Raw genomic sequence first — 22,135 nt, 5'->3', positions numbered from 1 at the left:
GCTTCAGTACAGTAGCTGGCTATGAATGGCATTAATTCACCAGATGCCCCTAATTTCAGTGCCTCTTTACCGGGTTTGTATGAAAAAACAAGTTGTGAGTCACTGGTGTATTACATTAGCTTCATGATGGTTTCTCTCCAGTAAGTCAGTGGCGATAAAGAAGCAGAGTTAATATTTACCTATTGTATTTACTAAAATCACATGCCCTTTAATGGCAAATGATCCATGAAATGGGCTGCCAGGAGGTTAAGAAGAATTGTTCTTATTGCTAGTACAGCTGCAGGAGTGTGAAGGTCTCTTATGCCACAGGGTCCAATAAAAGGAAGAGTTATTAATCCTGGTATGTCACTGCAGGAGCAATAGTTATAAGTAGCATGCCTGTAATAGCAATGATTCAGTAGTAAGTGATCAACATACCCATAAACTCCCCGTCAGTCTGAATTTCTTTCTGAAAAGCTATCATGTACTTCTTCTGAAAAACCTGACTGTTGCCGCACTTTAATACAAAAGCTTTACTTGAATGCAAATATACTGTCAGTAGCCCTGAAATCATTGCAGGAGATTGAAGCATCCAGTGATTTCTAAGGAATATAGGCAGCACTTTCTGTGGAGAGGCCAGAAGCAGCAGCTCTGGTTAGCCACTGACAGGAATCCTGCTCTCAAAGAAATGGCAAAGGAATGGCAAAAATGGCAAAGCAGAGAAGCAGAGGTAAGAAAATGGCTAGGAACAGAGCATGAGGACTGGGTTTCCTGTTCCTCTGAGTAGCAAGAGATGTGCTCTTTCTTTTCTCTGGGGAGGATCCCAGATAACTGGTATTAATTTCTCTGCTGAGTGAAGCATAAGTGGATATTGGTATAGTGAAATGTTTTATTTTGTCTGTTCCTTGGATGCAGTTTTAACATATGCTGTTCATGTTCTTCTCAGTCCCCTAAGTGCTAAGCAGGGCTTGCAGGGGAAAATCATGCCTCAGCTCATCCCTCCTGACCACCCTGCCATGCCCTTGAACCACCCAACACATAGAAGACAAAGTGCTGGGAGTTGCAGTGGTCAGCCTCATCATGTCTTTTTAATCTAAGGACTACTCCAACCTGAAGGCTGTCTTTCACAAGTAGTTTATATGTGGTTTCTGCTGCTTTTGTTCTGCCCACTGGGAATAAAGGGATTTTTTTTGAATGAATGAAAGAAGTCCCTTGATTGCCCAGGTGGGAATGGGAAAGAAAGAGGATCGTGACTAAAAAATGGACTCTGTCTCAGCAGAGTTCTGTGTTTGCATTTTGATATTAGCATTGATTTAGGAAAATTAGTATGTTTCAGCTTTCCGTCTTTATCCTCAATTAAGCTCTAAAATACTGAAGGCATTCTTCATGTATTTGAATCCACAATTAATGACAGAGATCCATTCCCTGCTTTTCTGCTGCCTGTTACAAATCACCCTATTTGGGTGATTTGGTAAATTGATTTGGGAAATACTGATTTGTGAAAATTAATAGGTTTTGTCTTTCCATCTTTATCCTCAGCTAAGCTCTTTTGCCAGCATTTGTGGTCTACCGACCTATGTGCTTTTTCTCCTGGACTTCACAGCCCTTCCCCACACCTGACATTAAGACTGTTCTGTGGCCTGAACAAGAGCTCAGCTTGAAAGTTACCATCTGCTGAATTGGAGTATCTATTGAATTGGAGTGTTGCTAATGCAATGTGTACAGTTTCAGATTATCCTTATACTTATAATGCCATATTCTTGTTGTTCAGTTTATCTACCAGATGTTCTTCTGGTTTATTTTGTAACTATTTGGATGGAAATCAGGGGGAAAGATGCATTGTGATAAAAAGGAAAAACAGCAGAAGCATATTACTTCCATCAGCAGTGCCATAAATCTGTATTCTGTTGGTTCTGTATTCCAGCCAAAATGGCAGGGCTTCGAGAACAGGCTTTACCTTCCAGTAGTGCCTAGCCTGAAGTGTGACTGACAATGGAATTAATGGGACACGGACAGTAGGAAAGGGGTAACATGAACTCATGTTTCATGTACTGCACAATGCTCTCACCTACTAGAGCAGGATTTTGTTAAAAGCAGTAGCAGCAGCAAATCATCTGGCAGACATTCGCACCTGCAATTCTGCAAGTCACTTAGTAAGTGGCTCCTAACTATGTAGGGAGAATAGCTGAAAGAAGCAGTGGGACAGCTTTAGGACGCTTAACTTTATAAATGCTGGAAAGCTTGGTAAAGCAGTGAGAAGGACACAGTTCTCAAGGACCAGCTTACTGTCTGCCAGCCAGATAAAAGTGCATGCATATCCCCCAGTGATTCCATCTACAATGGAATGTAGATCAGCTTGTGACTGAGCCTGCTGGATTTTCTAGGATCGTGTCACAGAGTATTAAAACACTGATAGTACCAAAGGACCCTTTTGCGGCAGCATAATTTAGGAGGTGAAGGAATGTGATGTACAGTTTGGTGGGAGCTGGGCACTGCTGCCTCATGATGTTTGGAGAAACCACTACCTCTCTGTGCATAAAGAATGCATTAACTTGTATGTCTGAGTGGTGCTATTAAATCCCATTTGTGCAGAGGTGAGAAGTTTGCACTTTGTGAACCAGTATCATTCCTGGTCTGTTGAAGCAGTAAATCTCTGTCTTTTTTTGTTAGATATTTTGTATGTACTTCTTAAAGAACTTTGCCCTCCTTCCAAAAGTTTTTGCTCTAAATAAACTATACATTATGCCTGACCTTACATTTTTTGCTCTAACACTTAGAAGCTGCCATTGAGCTAATAGAAGCAACACTTTCTTGAGCTGGGGGACTGTGCTGATGTGCAAGCCAGGGAAAAGCTCTGAAAGAGGTCTATGATTGATTGTTACTAATCAGATGTTATGAAAAATAAAAGCTATTGTTGACAAAGAAAAAACAGCTATGTAGCAGTGGGGGGACCTATATAAAAGAAAAGAAGTAATGAAGGTATAGCTCTCTGTCTCCACATAAAGCAAGAGTGAACTGGATACTTGTCTGAAATACAGGAGATTGTTGGGTGCTAAACACGAACCACTGAAGGAAAATTGAATGAAGCTCCACCTTTCAGGGACCCTGCCATCAATGTTTTGTTCTCATGCCAAATTACTGGAGTATAAATATGTGCCTATAAGCCATGAAAAAAAACACTGCTCTGGAAGGATTTTCAAGTCACCACTGCATGGCAAGATGGATATAAAAAAGGGGAGGTCATTTTGGATCTTTTGCCTAATTTGGAGCTGTTGCAGCAGCAAAGAACCATTTCAGATAGGTAAGAAAAAAATCTAATTCTCAGATTATTTGCTCACATATTGCTCCCCATAGGTGACAAATAGAGTTCTCAAATTAAAATGTGTAACATGTTCATGATAGAGCTGTAGGCATGCCAGATACTGTTTAACATTTTACATTTTCATCCTTAATGTCAACCACTTAAGTAGTTTACTTTCTTTTTTTCCACTACGAGTTAGATTATCAACTGTTTTATGTCCTAAGCAAATAATCTTAAAGAGGAGACTTGCTGGATACAGTTTGCATCATATTAAAATGGTGACACTCTTTTCAACACATTTGACCTATATTCTTTGTAGAAGAAGTATGTTACCATAATGCCTGCTAGGCTTGATTGACCAGTATGAAATACTGTATTAGGATTAATCACATTTTTTGTGGTCTGCTGCACTGTTACCTCCTGGTTTGGTTTTGAATGTCTTATACTTTACCTGGTTGCTTAATACGCAAACAATTTACGTGACAGTTATTACTGTCTCAGTAATTCTAGCAACTCCACTTTCAAGAATAGCCAAACTTTCTTATTTACTCTCATTATTGTGTAGAAAAGGGCTAAATTTCACTACTCCCCTTCAGGGCTGCAAACACCCATGGCAAATTCCAGTCCTTTTAAAAAGCTGTTTCTGTAAGGGCTTCTTGGCACTGGAGTTTGTGTTGTACATTTCTAACATCAATATATTATTTTTTCATTATGCACTTGCTGATTCTTAGGTAGGAATATTTAATAAAATCTTAGAGTTCACTGAGTATATTAATGACTGTTTCTCATTTGATCTGTGATGGATGTTGCTACATTGAATTTCCCAAATATGCTACATAAACAATACAAAAGAATTTGCCCGTTTTCATTTGTCGTTCTTTGAGATTGGCCTAGAAGATATGCTAAAAGCATTTTGTAGCAAGCCCATCTTATTTAATTCAAGGCGACTCATACTGGCTTTGTGCAGTATGAAAACTACTTTCTGAAGTGATGTCTTATATGCACTTCAAGTATATATCAATACCTTTGACAGAGGTACAACTCAGAGGTCCAAGATCTGAGTTTTGGTTGAAAGGAAAAAGAAGTAGCTCTAAGCCAAAAGCTGAAGCTGATGGGAGCCTCAACTCCTAAGGTCAGCGGCTGTCATTTTGCTGAAGGGTCATGCCACCCATGGTATGTCCTGGAAGGGACTCAATTCAAGACTGAACCAAAATCTTGCCTGTGTTAAGTAGCAGTATTTCAAAAGTAAAAATGAGATTTAGGCAGCCAGGATGGGATTTCCCTCACTTCACCTTAGATATTTACAGTGTAAAGGTATCTACAGTGTAAATGCTGTGGGGTGCTATCTGCACTGGCACACCTCAGCAACCTTGATAGACAATGGCGAGAAACATTCCATCTTGGAGCATCTTCTTCTTAGGTGGATATGTAAGGTAGGGAAGCTGAACCTCTTCTGCTTCTCACTGTTAACTTCAAAGGAGACTGGGCTCATCTGCTTACATTGGAAGTATCTCTGGCATGGACTTCAAATGTTCAGTGAGATGAAACTCCTTCCCATATGCTAGTGTCTTCCAGGAGTTAACATTTTTGTCTTTTAAAATCTCTTCTTTCATGTTTTTCAACAAAAAAAAGGTAAAGCACCTCATGTGGGTTGAATTTCTAAGCTTCCCTCCTATGACTTTTTCTTTAGTCCAGGTCTCTACTGTCAGTAGGAGTGAATGTGCCACCTGGGGCAATTTCCACTTTCTTACATTTGACCGTGTTAAATTCACTTTTCCTGGAACCTGCACATATGTCTTCGCTTCACACTGCAATGACAGCTACCAGGACTTTAACATCCAGATCAGGCGCAGTAACAAGAATAGCTTCCTGATCTACTTCACTGTCACTATTGATGGAGTGATCTTGGAGGTGAAGGAGACAGGCATCACGGTGAATGGGAACAAGTGAGTAAAGCCATACTGTTGTTTCTTGTGCAGCAATTTTAATGTTACATATTAGCATTAAAGATTGTATGTCTAGAAAGGGGTCCTATTCTGCAGAGGTGCAAATGACTGTGTATGATATTCATAGCACTTTGAATAAGGTATTGCAAATAGTCCACCCCATAATGGAGGAGGAGACCAGAAGCACATAAACTACATCTCCCAGGGATCAACTTGAACATGCTAAGCAAAAGGCAATATGTATGTTATAAAAAGAATGCATAGATTTCCTTAATGTTGCTTTGATTTGGGAGGGAATGGAGGAGATAAAATCAACACTTTATTTATTGAAGATTTTGGTTTTGTAGTAACTTTGTATTTGCTTTTTTTTCTCAAAACACTGTTTCTGTGGTACTAACCCTACTGTGGTATGTTGCTGTTCAGGAACAGATGGTCCTCTTAGAAAAAGCTTTCTGTTTCCAGATAGATTAGTCTAGAAAATAGCACTGCTTTGCAGGTCACAGATTGCCTTGGGATCTTCTTACACAAAAGACAGAAGTTTCAGAAGTGAAAATCCACATCTCTAGCTCCAATCTGAAATGAACCAGAAAGCAAGCTGCACACAGAAAGTTAAAAATACTGCATAAGTGAAGAGCACTGCTATCAGTTGAGTGGCTAATGTAGTATTGACACACTCATGACCAAAATACACTGTGTTATGGATTAAGGGTGGTGAAAGGTCACAGTGGACAAGGTGATCACACCTAAATTTAATACAGTGTGTGGATGAAGGTTGACATTGAAAAGAATGTCCCTATGGCTTATTTACATCCTTTTGTCTCTACTTTTTCTTCTTATATCTCTGAGAGGACTTAATCAGACTTTTTTTCAATGCGATCTATTTTGTTCTTTCCAATTTCCAGGATCCACATGCCCTTCAGCTTGAAGAGCATCCTGATTGAGGACACCTGTACTTACTTCCAAGTCACTTCCAAGCTGGGCCTCACACTCAAGTGGAACTGGGCTGACACTCTCCTAGTATGAACAGCCAGTTAGTTGTTTTTCTCATGGTGACCCTCATCAATGATGAAAAGCAGAGTTAGATGCAGGCACCATGTTAATATAAGCGATTGTTTCATTTTATCAATAAGCTGATAGGGATTTACCAAACTAGGTAATATTGTCATGGGGAAAGGACATGTAGTCACAACCCCTAGGTGTTCCCAACTCATTTTATTTGGCAAAAAGTGCCACTGTTAACCCTGGAGATAGCACATCTGTAGTTATCTGCTTCCTCCATGGGGCTCTCACAGCAGCACAGCTAGTCCCTCCAGCTCTGACTTGTTAGTTATCCTCTGAATGGATGCACATCCTGTGTGGGAAACTAATCTGTGTGGCCAGTTCAGTCTCTCTGTGTGGTGGCTGCTCTCATTCCAAAGCCTTGTTATGTGGAATTTTCCCTCTATATATCCACCCTAAAACGTAGTTTTCTGCAACAGTGTATTTACACTTTTGGGTGTGAATGCTTATCTTCCATGATCAGTAAATAAATGAAAGTTGTATGTCATGTTTTGCAGTTCGGAGACAGAGTAGATGGTGAATACAGAGAAGAAAAAAAATCAGGAAGCAATCAAGTGGTATTCAAATTCTGATTTAATGAAATATTTGCTTCCCCCCTTCCCCTGTAAAATTAACAACTGAAGTATTACAGGCATCACCTGTACAATGGACACAATTTTAGGGTGACACACTTGTAGGAAAAGCACCACATTTTTTTTTTTCGGTGGTCCTGAGTGGCACAAGTACAACCTTCCAAGCATGTAGAAATGATTAGGTGCAACAGTCTCATGCAGCAAGACAATAATGTGCTAACCTAATTCTTTATTGCCCCTGAATATGGGCAGAACAAGTTATGCTGGACAGACCCATTCCCAGAAAAAACTGTTTTCTGTTTAGCCTATGGACTAGAAAAAGCCTTAGGTATGGTTAAAAGCTGACCAGAAACTGCTGTTTTCAGCATCCAGCAGGTTAGTTATCTAACCTCCCCAGAGTAGAGCTGTGGTACCTTGCAAGAGGTACCACATGTCTATATACTAGTGTCTCTATATTGGGAGGCACTGGTCCAAGTATTAGTGCAGTATTCAGCATGCTTCAGTTAGAACAACTGTTGCTAGGGGATTGTCTTCCCAGTTAAATTAAACCTGTCTGCATGTAAGTTCTATGGCAGGTTTGTAACAGAAAAGGAGACTGCTACAAACTGGTAATGAGGATTTCTTTACTGTGCTTTCCAGTTGCAGACCACTTAGTAACATGTGCTGCAGGTGTGGTAAAAAGCCTTTGAACTCTGGGTTTCCTCTTTCCTTTTGTTTTGTAGCTGGACCTAGAAGAAACATATAAAGAGAAAATATGTGGTCTATGCGGGAACTATGATGGCAGTGAGAAGAATGATTTGGTTTTGGATGGTAGGTCATGAATATAGCATATTCCACATAGGATAGAATTGTTAATACTTGACATGAAACTTGATATCAGTTTCCTCTAAGTAGGGTTTCAGATTTGCTGATAGAGACTGAAATACATTAACATTTCCATATACAGGAGATGTATTTTAGGGACGTTCTGCGATGATCTGAGTTCCTCTGCTGTTCACAAACTTGCAAGAGTCTCAAACCTTTTCGATCCAAATTAACTGCCTGCTATCATGCAGTAACATTGCCAGGTTTCCCACTTACAATAGCAAACTTTAAGGAACTTGTATTCTCAAATGAGGCACAGGTGCATTTTCTGTCATTCTATTTTGATAATTTTCAAGCTGGGTATCAAGTATGATTATTTTTGCCTCTGTAATGAAATGAAAGCTTCATCACTGAGCCGGAGATTTCACGGAGCATCTTTGCAGAAGCGGTGGTGCCATCCACTGACACCTTCAGATATTGCACTGGACTGGAAAGACGCCAGCGCAGCAAACAGCAGAGGCTACAATCCTGCAGCTGATCCTACTCTTTCCTGGAGTGGAAAAGTCATTCTCTAAGGCCTGCACTTAGCTAAGGGACTGACTCAGTAAAAGGGCATAGACTTGGTCAAAAATCTGTCTATTAAAACTTAAAAAAAAAAAATATCAAAGAATAGCTATTTATGCATGCTCTCCATAAAAATAGGTAAGTTTAAAACTTTGTTAGAAATATTTCTTAAATCCAGGATTTTGTGTTTCTGGTAATGCTTTCGGAAAATGCACCCCTCAAGCTAGTATAATGGTCACCATACATGTATTGTGTGCCTGTATTCCTCCTGCTTCCACTTCCCATCTTTTCTAGCCTATAAATATAGGTTTCCAGATGATTACAAACATTTACACCTACAGCTGTACTAGACTGTGATAGTAGAAGGCAAACTAAAATACTAAAATATCATTACACATGCAAATGCAAAACTCTGTAAGATCAAATACACCCATAATAAATACAAGTATTTGGAAGTGATGATGTACGACAGAAAGGTCAAGAGTCTCATGTGATTTGTTATAAATGCCCAGGCTGATGGCAGGCCTTGATACAAGTGTTCCAGGTTCCTGGCTGTAGCTCAACAGAAGTCATACCAGCTTGTCATCTTCTATAATATGCATGCTGTGGTTAAATTTGGGCATTTGATGAAGAGCGTATTGCCTTAGAACCTAAAGATTAAGAGCATTTTTACAGTACATTAAGTGATCTAAAGAATTGCAGGCAGATACTCAGATACATCTGGGGATTTTGCAGGGTATAAAATGCATCCAAGGCAGTTTGGGAACTTCCACAAAGTAGAGGATCCATCAGGAAAGTGTGCTGATGTGAGTCCAGATGACCGCACTGGAAGACATCCTAGGAGGGAAGACAATAGATGCAGTAAATATGTAAGTATGTGTGGCCAAGAAGTATAAATGCTCCTGAACTACAGTGCTGGAGAGACTGTTCAAACAAGTGTTAGTTACAGAGTATGCACTGACCTGAATTTTATCCATGAGTCTGAGCAAAATGTTGGTCTTATGGCAGAAAGAATATCCTATTATAATAGGATATAAGGAAATATATAGGATATATATATATATATAAGGAAATAGCTAGTGGGAAAATGCACAGTTGAATTTCCAGTCCATGAAAAAGGAAGTCATGACAAAGTTAGACTGCATAGTTTCCTGAGGTCCCATCCAGTCTGAATTATCCTGTGAACCTGGAATTGTGTCATCAAAAATTGGAATGCACATCCATGAACCTGAAAGTTGGTAAATGTCAAGTATTTCTTTTCTTTTTCTTCTTTTCATTTTACAGAGAAAAAGATGCAAGAAGCTTATGTCTCGTTTTGGAAACTGCCCCAAAGTTGTTGCTTTTGACGACTATGTAGAGACCTGCACTGAGGATATGTGCCACTGTGCACTTAATTCTTCTCACTTTGACTTGGTTTCCAGCTGCATATGCAGCACATTAAACCAGTACTCTCGAGATTGTGTCCTCAGGAAAGGAGACCCTGGGGAATGGAGAACCAAAGAACTTTGCTGTAAGTAACTGCTGCTCTGGAGATTTCTTTCAGGTTAGATATATACACATATATTCTGATCCCAGCAGAGCAAAACTAAGAGCGATTTTAACTCCTGTGAGTCGATCTGTAGAAGTACTTTCACAGAGACATTGTTAATGGAAAATCTTCTACAAATTTAACTTGATTTTATGCCTAAAATTAGAACTATATCTTAATATTGTCCCCATCCTCCTTACGGCTACATTTTCTCCAGTTATTTTTTGAATTTTTCCATGCACAGTTAACTCATGAATAGTATTTTTTTAAATGTTGACATCTATTCCGAAGTCGCTAAGAAGTCTAACGTGTTTGTCCTTAGCTTATCCTGTGCTTTCATATTCAGTAGTTCAGCTACTGAGCAGAAAATCACTGTAAATCCAGAGGGAAGTCTACAGGTAGTTCTTCCAAACTGATGGTGTGGATTGGGGTAGAAAATTAATGCCAGAATGACTTAGGCTTCAGGCAAAAACAAGCTATTATGACTCCATAAATTATTCCAGTGCCCTTTGCTTGCATCATGACTTCAGCCCAGCCAACCTTGAGCAAGTAAAATAATGTGAAATAACTCATATTTCCCAGCAGTACTGTTTTGTCCAAAGATGAAGTAAAAGTAATCATAAAAAATTCCTTTAGGGTTTAAACAAACATGACACATCCGGAATTTTTTAAAAACAAGCTATGGGGTAAAGGAGGACGAAGGGGTTGGGGCGTGAGATATTGATATGAGAGCTCTTATAAATGCACCGTTAACATATGCCATTTTTCATTTTGTCTTGTAGATCAGGAATGCCCAAACAACATGGTGTACATGGAATGTGGAAACTCCTGTGCTGACACATGTGCTGACCCAGAAAGGAGCAAGATTTGTAAAGCCCCATGTACAGATGGCTGTTTCTGTCCTCCTGGTAAGGCAGTTTGCCTCTTCCAATGCATCACATATGTCAAGGGAAAAAAGAGGGAGGTTGTTCCCTTTCAGTTAGGGGCATTTTTTTTCATTAATATTTTATACTAAAACCGATGAATAAACTGTTTCTTCTAGCATAATTTAACAACTTTCTTCTTGAAAGAGCTGGCTCTCTAAAGATTCAAGATCCTGACACTGGAGAAGGGGAGGGAAAGATTTCTAAGGACTAGACATAAAAAAATGGTACAGATGTAGAACGAGGAGAGGTGGTCTCTAGACAGTAAGAATGCAGATGAAGTCAGGTGAGGTGCCACCCTGTTAAAAGGCTAGATATTGCTGTAGCATAAGTCATGTGATATTACAGCATAGCTAGCTGTGTGCATGTGTAAATTTGCACATGAAGTAGAAGCTAAGATGAGGGTCTGATTTCTGTTACATTCGCTATTAGAAAAGGATGGAAACTGGCTCACATCCTTGCAGTCTGGCACTTGATAATCCTACTCACAGTGACAAATTCTAGTGCAATTCTATTGCAGTATTCTTTGAGGTTTGCCTTGCTTACTTTTAATTAAAAAGCATTTCCCACCCACTAACACCTGAAAGGGCCCTTTTTTTTCTTAAAATATACCCCATTCATTTACAGAAATGCTGAATACTCCAGAGTTTTTTCCTTGCTCTAATCTTCCTTGATGGTGTTTCCCAGACTCACCAAAGGAATACTAACTAGCCAATGTGCCTGAACAGGAACTATCCTTGATGACCTTGGTGGCAAAAAATGCATCCCCAGAGACAGCTGTCCCTGTATGTTTCAAGGCAAAGTCTACGCATCCAGAGGGACCTACTCCACTCCCTGCCAAAACTGGTACTTTGTAAACTTTTTTACACTAACAAAGCAGAAGCATTTCAGAGCTTTGATAGGCTGCATTATGTTCCTTTCTCCTTTCCCCTCCCCCCCCTTCTACTATTTGTCTTGAATAATAGTGCACACTCTGGGTCTAAATTTCAACAGTACAGGAAAACTTACAGGTAGACCTCAACCACACACAGTTACCACCCTCACCTGGAACTGCTAGCAAAACCTGAGCTCAAGATTTCAGAATGTGGAAAACTGAGACTCTTCTATGGTTAGCTCAGAGGCACTGGCCACTAAAATGTGGCAAGGTGTCATATCATGGTAATGAGTTAAATTTCCAACCTCCTCTAGGCCTACAAACGGATGTTTGAAGGCCTGGATCTCAATCACAGAATCATAGAATCAACTAGGTAGGAAAAGGCCTTTAAGATTATCAAGTCCAACCATTTCCCCAGGGCTGTCAAGGCCACCACTAAACCACGTCACCGAGGGCCTCATCTACATGGTTTTCAAACACTTCTAGAGATGATGATTCCACCACTTTCCTGTCCCAATACCCGATCACCCTCTCCGTGAAGATTTTTTTCCTAATATCCAATCTAAAAAGTCCTGATCTTTAAGAATTACTTGATTTAGAAAAAAAAATCTGTAGCTTGAACCCGTATCCACTCTACGCTAGTGAAAGGTGATCAGGCCTCGGGTATATTATTCTCAAAACAGTTTTATTTCTTACTAGATACCCATCTAATAAATGAACAGTCATTTGTGTTATTTGAGCTCCCACCACATCATTTCTTGACCATAGGCCTAACTTTTACTGTAGTGAGAATTGAAATATACTGTGGTGCATGGTAGGGTAAGCCAGATGTTCTGCAAGCCCCTTTGGGTCGAATATTTCCTGCAATTTGAGGAAATACTCCTCACAAGCTGCAATTTTGAGGAACTGAATTTGATGGACTCTCAGTGGTTCCCATTTAGCTGCATCCTCACTTATTCCTCACAAAACCTGAGCTAGGCTATGGCCAGGCTGTTCTCCACAGCTCTAAGAATTGTAACTGCTTATTATCTCAGGTCCTCTACAATTAGTTGCTGAAATGTTGCATCAGCACCTTGCTGAAGAGTTGCATCAGTAGCATAAAATGTTGCAAGATCCTGCTTGAAGAGGTTAATTCTATCTTTAAAAAGCCAAGCAAACAGTTTAGGCCTAAAAAAACATTTCTTGCTTACTCAACTCAGTGTTTCTCTAAAGCAGCTAGTTTGAAGCCCAGGGCAGTTAACTCTCATTAAGAGGCATTCAACTTTCACACTTTAAGGGCCAAATATAATGTCTTCTTCACACATGGATTTAATAAGCAGCCAAGGCAGAAAGACAAAGAGGTTTCACCTCTGAGGATTCAGATACAGATGTATCTTTGCTCCTTTAAAGTTATGTTTATTCTAACTATGCCTTTTTGGGTTTTGTACAGTACCTGCAAAGGAGGCCACTGGAGCTGTATCTCTTTGCCCTGTTCTGGAATTTGCAATATAGATGGAGGATTCCACATAACAACGTTCGATAATAAGAGATTCAATTTTCATGGCAACTGCCATTATGTCTTAGCTAAGGTACGAACAAACTCCCATTTGACTCCTGAATCTCATGAGTAGCATGAGGCATCAAGTTGTGATGAAGCTTTATATAACTTAATTTAATTAAGTGGCACAAATCCAGCAAAGTTCTTCAACACAAGCTCAGTCTTAAACCACATACATTTTCCCATCTGCGATGGATTGCAAGTGAGAGGAAGTGGATGAGCAAAAATTCCTGCAGAAGGATTGAATTCCACAGAACTGTCTGCAAATATGTGATCCACACAGGTTGATAGCAAAGAAACAGTGCAGGAAAGGCAGTGAGTATTATTGAATTTGGCAATGAAATAAAGCAGTTTGCAGTTAGCGATTAAGTGCCCCAGTTATTTCATTATTGCATTTTAGCCTTTCAGAGATACCTTTTCTCTCTTCTGGCTCCTTTCCTGTAGCATGCTAACAATGTCTACACATCCTTTTTCTCACCTCTTCAGAATACTGATGATACATTTGTGGTGATTGGAGAGATTATCCAGTGTGGGACATCAAAGACAATGACTTGCTTAAAGAATGTATTAGTCACTCTAGGAAGAACTGTAAGTAACTTGCTTTAGTTAGTGGCACATAATATGTCACTTCTATATAGATTCAAAGACGGGATTTCTCTAACTCTGTGGACTCATTTTGGTCTGTTTCAATACTGAAACTGCAAGATTAATACCAGCGGGTGATGCAGTGCATGTGTTTATTGGTTTTGTTCTATGAGATATTTCTTTTCCAGTTCTTTTGTATTCTGGCTTTTCCATTTTTTTCAGAGGTGAATGGCTAAAAATCCTTGTCAGTTTTCCCTCTCTTTTCATGACTTCAAAGATTTTCACTTATTTCTTTTTGAAAGAAAGATTGAAATTTCTACAAGATTCCCTTCTTTTCTGAATCCAGAGGTTTTTCCTGATGAAATGAGTGAAGTAGCGGAACTTTCAAAACTAAGGCCAAAGGCTTCTCCTACTGAAGATTATGCCATGATTCACACTGAATTCAGTGGAAGCCAAGTTAGGGATGGTATTTATGCATTCTAAGGTTATACAGATTCATCCTGAGCACCTGGTATTTAACTGGTACAGTCCCAACCATGTTAGGAGTTCAAACATTCTAGTGTCCTCCTATAGTCAATAAAGAAAGATGGGGATCTCCAAAGGACAAGTCAGCTCACCTAAGGTATGAGATGTTCCAGAGGTGCCTGTTTTCCTCTATTGACTACTGAGAGAGTTTGAATCAGATAGCTCTCATTTTAGGTATGTTGCGTTTTCAATGAGGTATATCCAACCCTACATGTAACATGATATTTGAGAGAACTCAGTCAAAACTGTTGCTTATGAAGAGAGTTTTTCATTTTTTGTTATCGCCAGATTTGCTCTATGTTATTGTAGGTCATCCATACACTGTGTTACATTGACCCCAGAGATGACCATGTTTTAAAAACACTACTTCTTAATGCTTAATGAAGCTTGTCAGGTTGCTGTTGTCTGTCTCATGTCATATTCATTCACTGCTGTGGGCTTTTTCTTTTTTCTTTTTCGCTGCAGACAATAAAAATATGTTCCTGTGGAAATATCTACATGAACAATTTCATTGTGAAGCTGCCAGTAAGCAAAGGTAAGTGTCCTTCTCACACCTTCCCCAGAATAGCCTACATTTATTTACAGAGGGATTCCTCTTCCTTTTTCTGAAAATAATATGATCCTGCTCATTGTTAGGTCATTTAACCTGGGTGGCTGCTAGGTCTGGGACTCCCTGGGAATTCCTGTGTTACACTGGATGCATTGGTAAATGGCAGTTCCTGTTTACTCAGCTTCGTAAAGATTTGCAATTGCACATATTTCTTTTTTTCTCCTCTTCAGATGGCATCACCATCTTCAGACCCTCTACATTTTTCATCAAAGTCTTGAGCTCAACTGGAGTACAGATTCAAGTGCAAATGAAACCTGTAATGCAGCTCTCCATAACAGTCAATCATTCTTATCAGAATCGCACATCTGGTAGGAAAGATCATGCTCTTCCAGTTAGCTCTTAAACTGAGTTATAGCTGCTTGTCTATCACTTGAGGTGAACACATGATTTGATTTTATATTGATTTTGATATGTTAGAATCCCCAGTTAAACCTTTAACCTTCCTGAAACAAAGCGTTGGCTAATCCCTTCAATTTACTAAAGAAAATTAGATAACTCTGTGATGTTTAGTGTGTGCAGGTGTTTTAGACCCTATTTGTAAAAGCAGACCTTTCTCAGAAACTTGAGATGCAGATTGTGTACTTGGTTTTGCCACTAGTCTCCTGATTATATCATTTAAGCTTTTTGTGCTTTTGTTTCCTATCTCTCTAACGGGATCACATCCTGTCTCTCCTACCTGTTTTGTTTTACTTTTGTGATTTTCTTATCTCGTAAGCCTTTGATGACGGTACTTTGTCAGCCAGTGTTTACAGAAGCACATTTAAGCAGCTTCCAATCTTTGTGCTAACACTAAGTGCAAATGTAATGCAGAAAAATAACAATTATACTCTAAAGACAGGGTGCTGTCTGATTTGTGGGACCATCAGGAAATCTGTGAGGAAAAATGGGCTTCTCCCAGGAGAAGGGCTAAGAGCATTCTGACAGGAGCCGTTCCTTTTTCCACTAGTGATTTTTTTTTTCTTTTGCCTTTATTTTTTCCTGCCATCACCCACACGAGGTCTTTGTGGCAATTTCAATAACATCCAGACTGACGACTTCAGAACAGTCACTGGAGCGGTGGAAGATTCAGCTTCCGCTTTTGGTAACTCTTGGAAAACTAGAGCCAGCTGTTTTGATGTTGAGGACAGCTTTGAAGATCCTTGTTCAAACAGCGTGGATAAAGGTAGTAGGCTTTTCATGCCTGGATTATCAATGCTAAATAATTTTCATATGGCAGATAACCAGAAAAGCTTTGGAAATCTCATAAACATCAAAAGCCACTGCCTTTAAGTATATTAATAGAGAACACATTGGTCTTTGAGGTGACAGCTTTGCTTTTAAAACAAAACAACTGCACTGCTGGAGAAAGGGCCAACACTGATGACTCCAAAAGCACACACAGCATCAATAAGAACAATATAGGTTTAAGGCAGAGCATACTTAGTTATCAATATTAGGGCAAGATCTTAATCCAATCTAGGTTGCTACAGCTGTGCTTAAGGCAAAAGGAATGAGTTATCAGCAGTACCGACTTCAGCAAGCATTGTACTTTACTAGGTGCCTGTCTGGTTTCTCACTTTGACAGGGTTTGGCTACATACAGTATTCAGTTTGTACTGTCCTAGATATTGCCACATGTGACTAAAGCTGCAGCTCATAGGCATACAGCTCACTGATCATTACATATTTGGTCCTGTTCCTTGACTATAAAGAATTGCTTGAATGCAAAGAATTAGCAAAGTTTGATGGAAAACAATGAAAATGGGGAGGTTTTGCAGATGTTCTGCTAACCCAGCCACAGTAATAATGTTACTATTTGGAAGGTGAAACCTTTCTTTTAGGGAGATGGGTGGTCACCATCCAACTGTGCTTGTTGCCTTGATATTTTAATTCCCCGTATTTCTTTACAGAATTATCTGAACATTTCAGGACATTCTAGTTCTGTGTGAAACCTGGTAAGAACATTGAATCAATTAGTAATGCAGTTTAAGTGAATATAGATAATGGTGTTTTTTTCCCACTTCAGAAAAATTTGCCCAACAATGGTGTTCTCTTCTGTCCAATACAAGCAGCGTGTTTGCTGCCTGCCATTCTGTTGTAGAGCCTTCAGTATACATCAAGGTAAGGCACTGGTCTAAATGGGTGGTTTAATGTAGCCCAGAGACTGGTCTGCCATGAAGACAGTCTGGCCTAGGGGAGTGAAATAGATTACATTAATGCCTGTTTGCAAAGAAGTTCACTTATGCTGATGAGAAAAATTACAAAATAAGAGTTTATGCAAGACAAAAGGGGCCTTTATGAGCTTGAAAGCAGCCTTGAAAATATTAAGTGACTGCCATTGTTGACAGTTCTGTTGCATGATCCAGAAGGAAAATAGGAAAAAATGGGTTTATTGTTCTTGAAAACTGTTCACTCATTGAAAAGCCAAATCAGTGTTTCTGTGTGGAACTGAACTGAGAGCTTTTTGAGCTCCATGGATTCCTTCTGTCGTTGTTTAAAATTCACCCCTAAAGGGAGACTATATCACATATTTACACAATTTATGTCCCATTTATTACTTTGAAATCATGTTAGTCTCCTAATATTTAAAATGCAAGAAGCTGCCCGTAAGTACTCTTGGTGTTACAGCTGTTGGGGAAGTTGGCTGAGCTAGAGAGTTACGATATTTACGTGAATAGTAAAGAGGTTTCTGTAAAATGCAGAAGATTCTTGTAGGGGGTGTGTGTGATACGATTTACTGAGAAAATACCTGAACATGAAATTTTGCCTAAAAATTAATGTCTTCAGGTACCTTTAAACACATGGCTTATGCTTTTCCTCTCCCAGGTTTCCCTCAGAAAATATGTCTGCTTGAGAATTCATGTTAAGTAAGGAATTCGCAGTTTTCAATTAAGGAAAAGTAATAACCAGTTCCTATGGATATGTCTGTTACTTCTGCTGAAACCATGATTTGTGAAAACATTTTCTATGAGACCAGTAATGGCAGGGTATACCATCATCTATGCAGTATGACCTGACTGCTCCTGAGTGACTGGCTGTATCAGGGTTGTTCTGTCCAGCCACCCAATTGAAAGAACTTGAGCTTTAAATCTGCTTTATACTTTCCTAACTATTTCTTTTGATGTCATTATAAATGTTTCTCTATTAAATCATCTTCTGTTATGTACATGTCATTTAATTGTGTGTATCTTACCTGCATACTAGGCAGATACACAAGTGCCAGCCATTGCTGTGCAGTATTTTTAGTCCTGTATATTTTCAGATGACATATTCTCACATGTCCTAGATTGTATATCCTCATGGGAGGCTGGTATAGACATTTCTTAGTGCTTTAATTAACTGTAAATATCCTTATCATTCTTATTATTCATCTATTTGTGAGTGTTAGATATAGTGTTAAGCAACTGCAATTGATTTCTTGTTTCTCAAGTTTGGATAGTATTTCATTAGCATACGTTTTCTTTTAGAGATATTACAAATTTAGTTTCATTGGTAATAATACTTTTTTAAAAAATATTGGTTCATTACTTTTTGAATTACTGTATGATTCTGTGTTTCCCTATTTCTCCTCTGAGCTGGGCTTAATAATACCCATGTCCTTTTCTGTCCCCTAGAAATGTATGTATGACACCTGTAATTCTGAGAAGAGTGAAGTTGCTCTGTGTAGTGTGCTCTCTACCTACTCCAGAGACTGTGCTGCAGCAGGCGTATCCCTGAAGGGCTGGAGACAGGGCATCTGTGGTATGCAACCTAAAATACCTATAGTAGGGATATAGAGGAAGAGCTTCAGGAGATCCCAAACTGTGGCAGTGAATGTGTTTTGTACTTTGTCATCAAGCTAGGGGGTCTTTGAAAAACAGAATATGCATACATTCTATAAAAAACTGCCTGTCAAAATCAGTTCATGTCCATTTCATCTTCTTATGATGCATGTTCCTTGTGTAAATATTAGGTGAATTCAGTACCCAAAGAAGGAAAAGAGTATAAGGTGTATATAATAACAAGAAGTTGTAATTAGGTTAGTTTTGAATACATGAGCTTTCCCATGTATTTTAATTCTGATACCTTTTTTGAACTTCATCTCAGCCCTCTTGTGTCAGACATCTCCCATACAAATGGCATCACTTTCATTAGCTGCATTTTTCCATGTAAAATAGTAATGTTTTTTAATACATACATCTGAGATTGTGGAAGTGTTTAAAGGCTTTTTCAGCATAGGACTATCTAACAACTGAATAAAAGTTTTGTGGACATACACATTGTTACTAAATCCATGGTTCAGAGTCCACTTTTTTTTTTTTCCTATGGCACGGCCAGAATTTATGATGAGATGGTATCAGAGCTGAGAATAAAACTCACAAGTCCCAATTTCTGAACTTTACCTCAGCATTTCTATTTTTTTCACTGGCAGTCAGCTAGTTCAAGTGACATTTGCCTATATTAACATGAAAATAAATGTATGGGTTTCTTGACTAATAACATATCTGAATAGGAAACACCACAACAATTATTTTTATGCAGCTTTCATGCAGCTATCATCTATTTAATTGCCTTGACTTAGAGGCTAGCTGGGATATTTAGTAGAAACAAACAATGTAACAATGTATGGTGCTTTGTTGAAGGCATTTAAGATTACAGTAAGAGCATTTTAATAAAACTGTGCTGAACAAATTCAGAGGGAACACAGTGTAATCCATAGCAAATTATCCTAGAATCATGCAGATTTATGTATTAGACACAGTTGCTGTTTACTGAAAGCTTTGTTATCAACACAGAATTACTAACACTTTTTTATGCCAAAGCAAGACTGGTTTGCAGCATGGGTTAGACTGAAATCTGTGGACTCATGGCACAGTAGATAATATTGACTCAAACAGTGCAGTAACCTTGGGAAAAAAATGCTAATGGCTTAATCAGCACAATCATTTTAGGCCTTTACCAGAAGAAATAATCTTTCAGGAACATGCTTATGATAAGATTGAAGGTTGCGCTATTCATAAGTGAAAGAATAAATGGGCCAGAACAGTTACCCTCAGTGATTTGTCCCATTGCAGAGGATGGAAAGGCCTTTCTGGCTCTTGCAGCTGTGTCCAACTGTGCTGGGCTGTGGGCAGCATCCAAGACAGGTTATATCTTAAGGGATGTCTACATTGAAGTCAGCAGTGCGTATGAAATAAGTACACCCTACTAGCTAACAGTTGACAATGCATGTGTGTGACACAATCTTTAGTGGAAGCATGAACCATTACTTGAGTTACTGGTTTCCCAGAAGACCATCACAGTTAGTAGCCTCTGCTAAGTCATGGCACTGCTTTTCTGATGCTCCTTTTGCAAGCTAGCCTGAAGCTGGTTTTGATATGCTCATGTTCTCTGCACTCATGCCTCCAGCTGTGATGTATATAATCTAAGATTACAAATCTGTGACAATGAGTACTAAGAACAAATAACCTTTCTCTTACCAGATCTCACTTTACCAAAAGTGATCTTTTTCCTCTATGAAAAAGTTAAAGGGAGAAAGTAAATGCAATGTTTTATTGCCTTAATAGCTAACAATTGAGACACCCATTCAGGCAAATCTGATGTAAACTCATGTTCAACATCTTTATTAATATCTTTCTTATTTGGCCTATTTTGATCTACAAATACCAGTTGATGCATCTTTATAGTATGCCTACAAAGTAGGAGAGTATGGCTTGCATGGTTTATACACAGGATATTATTGTGTCTGCCTCAGGTAAGACCAGGAAACTAACTGGTTTTTGTTCTTGGAGGTGGTGGTTTTGAATGTGTACACAATCTTAACATGCTAACTAATCTAAGAAAGTGTACTATGGTCATGGACTGGAAAACCATACAGAGCTTTTCTGAGGCATAGAACCTATTGCTGATAAGGTGATAACATTGCTGCAAAGCTGATTAGGACATTTGCCTATGAGCAACTCCCCTGTATCTTCTAGTACATCTGTGCATATCTGAAAATCAATTGTGGGGTTAAACCTATGGATTTGATCTAGAAAGATGTCCAAGATGAGTAGATCCCCATTTATTGTTGAATTTCAGAGGAATCTGGATGCCAGGCTCTCTTGAAAACTACAACCTTAATGGGGGTGATGTTTCCTGACAGAATTTGCTGTCATTCATATGGATCACTACTGCGGATTTTATGGTAGAGTTTTGAAGATGTTGTTTCTTGGTAGCCTGGGAAAATTAACCAGCTTTTCACTGTCTTACAGGATCAGCTGACCTCTTTAGATATTGGTATTTAACTGTTTGTTCCACCAGAGGTCTTAAACACTGTTCTTTCTGATTTCCCTGGAGGACAAGAGTTTTCTTCAGGACATCTATGAAAATCCAAACACGCTTTCTTTGGTAGCAGAGTTCCTTGGCACTGTCCATTTAACGTCAAAATTTACCCCTTACAAAATATGTTCATTTCTTAAGCTATTCCCAGCCAAAGAAATCAGTAGTAAATTACAGAAAATTAGTTTTTAACTACAGTTACAATTCAGAAGTTATTTAGTTCAGTTCTTGGTATAAAATAGAAATGTAAATTGTACCAATTGTAAAATTCTAATGATTCCTTTATTCAGTCAAGATATACCCTGCTGAGTATTTCAGTATTCAGTATAATGTAGTGGGCAGGTTTCCCTCAGACCACTGGGAGACAAGGACTTACAGTTTGAAAAAAGCACATTTGTGGCTACCAATATGCAGAATGCTGAGTCAACAGCATGAGTGATGATTGCACAGAGAAGGCCATACATCCGTTTTATTTCTTTTGCAAAGATCCCTCTGAGGAGTGTCCTGAGACTATGGTTTATAACTATAGTGTGAAATACTGTAACCAGTCTTGCCGCTCGCTGGATGAACCTGATCCACTGTGTAAAGTTCAGATTGCTCCTATGGAGGGCTGTGGTTGCCCTGAAGGGACTTACCTCAATGATGAGGAGGAATGTGTAACTCCAGATGACTGTCCCTGCTACTACAAAGGCAAGATTGTTCAGCCTGGCAACTCTTTCCAAGAGGACAAACTGATGTGGTAAGATGCTCTGATGATACAAAGGCTGCATACCTGGGGGATGTCAGGGCTCTAATCCCTGAATGGTGTCTCTTTACTGTAAGGAGTAATGTCAAGCTTCTAGGTTCTACCAAAGCAAGTATTTCCCTGGCAGGGAAGTGCAGCCACAGCAAAGGTTAAGAACCTATATTCCTGTTACCAAACAAGAACCTGAAAACACATTAAGGAGAGTAATGTTTGCAGCCTATGTCTATGCAAAGCTCGTTGTTGGGTAAAAAAATTCCATATGCAGTGGGAGCAAGTTTTCTAGAAGTAAGGGGGCTTGGGAGAGT

General features: G+C 39.1%; 1 protein-coding gene across 4 annotated transcripts in view; it reads left to right on the top strand.

Moving 5' to 3' along the window:
- The first annotated feature begins 415 nt into the window (after window positions 1–415).
- The window catches only part of LOC130601074 (mucin-5B), a 45,814-nt gene continuing 24,094 nt past the window's right edge, over window positions 416–22,135 (top strand). Inside the window, exons 1-17 of one of the 4 annotated variants that reach the window (XM_057412907.1) lie at window positions 416–709; window positions 3,080–3,280; window positions 4,971–5,226; window positions 6,129–6,243; window positions 7,580–7,667; window positions 8,961–9,094; window positions 9,510–9,735; window positions 10,536–10,661; window positions 11,405–11,522; window positions 12,980–13,118; window positions 13,574–13,675; window positions 14,663–14,732; window positions 14,978–15,115; window positions 15,805–15,969; window positions 16,812–16,906; window positions 18,400–18,526; window positions 21,572–21,824. In XM_057412907.1, coding sequence (XP_057268890.1) covers window positions 679–709; window positions 3,080–3,280; window positions 4,971–5,226; window positions 6,129–6,243; window positions 7,580–7,667; window positions 8,961–9,094; window positions 9,510–9,735; window positions 10,536–10,661; window positions 11,405–11,522; window positions 12,980–13,118; window positions 13,574–13,675; window positions 14,663–14,732; window positions 14,978–15,115; window positions 15,805–15,969; window positions 16,812–16,906; window positions 18,400–18,526; window positions 21,572–21,824 — 2,384 coding nt within the window. In that variant the 5' untranslated portion in view covers window positions 416–678. Of the gene's footprint in view, window positions 710–3,079; window positions 3,281–4,970; window positions 5,227–5,902; window positions 6,257–7,579; window positions 7,668–8,960; window positions 9,095–9,509; window positions 9,736–10,535; window positions 10,662–10,830; window positions 10,963–11,404; window positions 11,523–12,979; window positions 13,119–13,573; window positions 13,676–14,662; window positions 14,733–14,977; window positions 15,116–15,804; window positions 15,970–16,811; window positions 16,907–18,399; window positions 18,527–21,571; window positions 21,825–22,135 lie in introns of those variants that run through there. The other 3 variants (XM_057412905.1, XM_057412908.1, XM_057412909.1) reach the window with 3 other exon arrangements.

The sequence above is a fragment of the Pezoporus wallicus genome, unplaced genomic scaffold (assembly GCF_028554395.1).
Source record: "Pezoporus wallicus isolate ANWC-B61680 ecotype Strahan unplaced genomic scaffold, APGP_CSIRO_Pwel_v1 scaffold_6885, whole genome shotgun sequence".
NCBI lineage: Eukaryota > Metazoa > Chordata > Aves > Psittaciformes > Psittacidae > Pezoporus > Pezoporus wallicus.
Note: the sequence above shows the minus strand (reverse complement) of the source record. Positions and strands in the feature narration are given on the sequence as shown.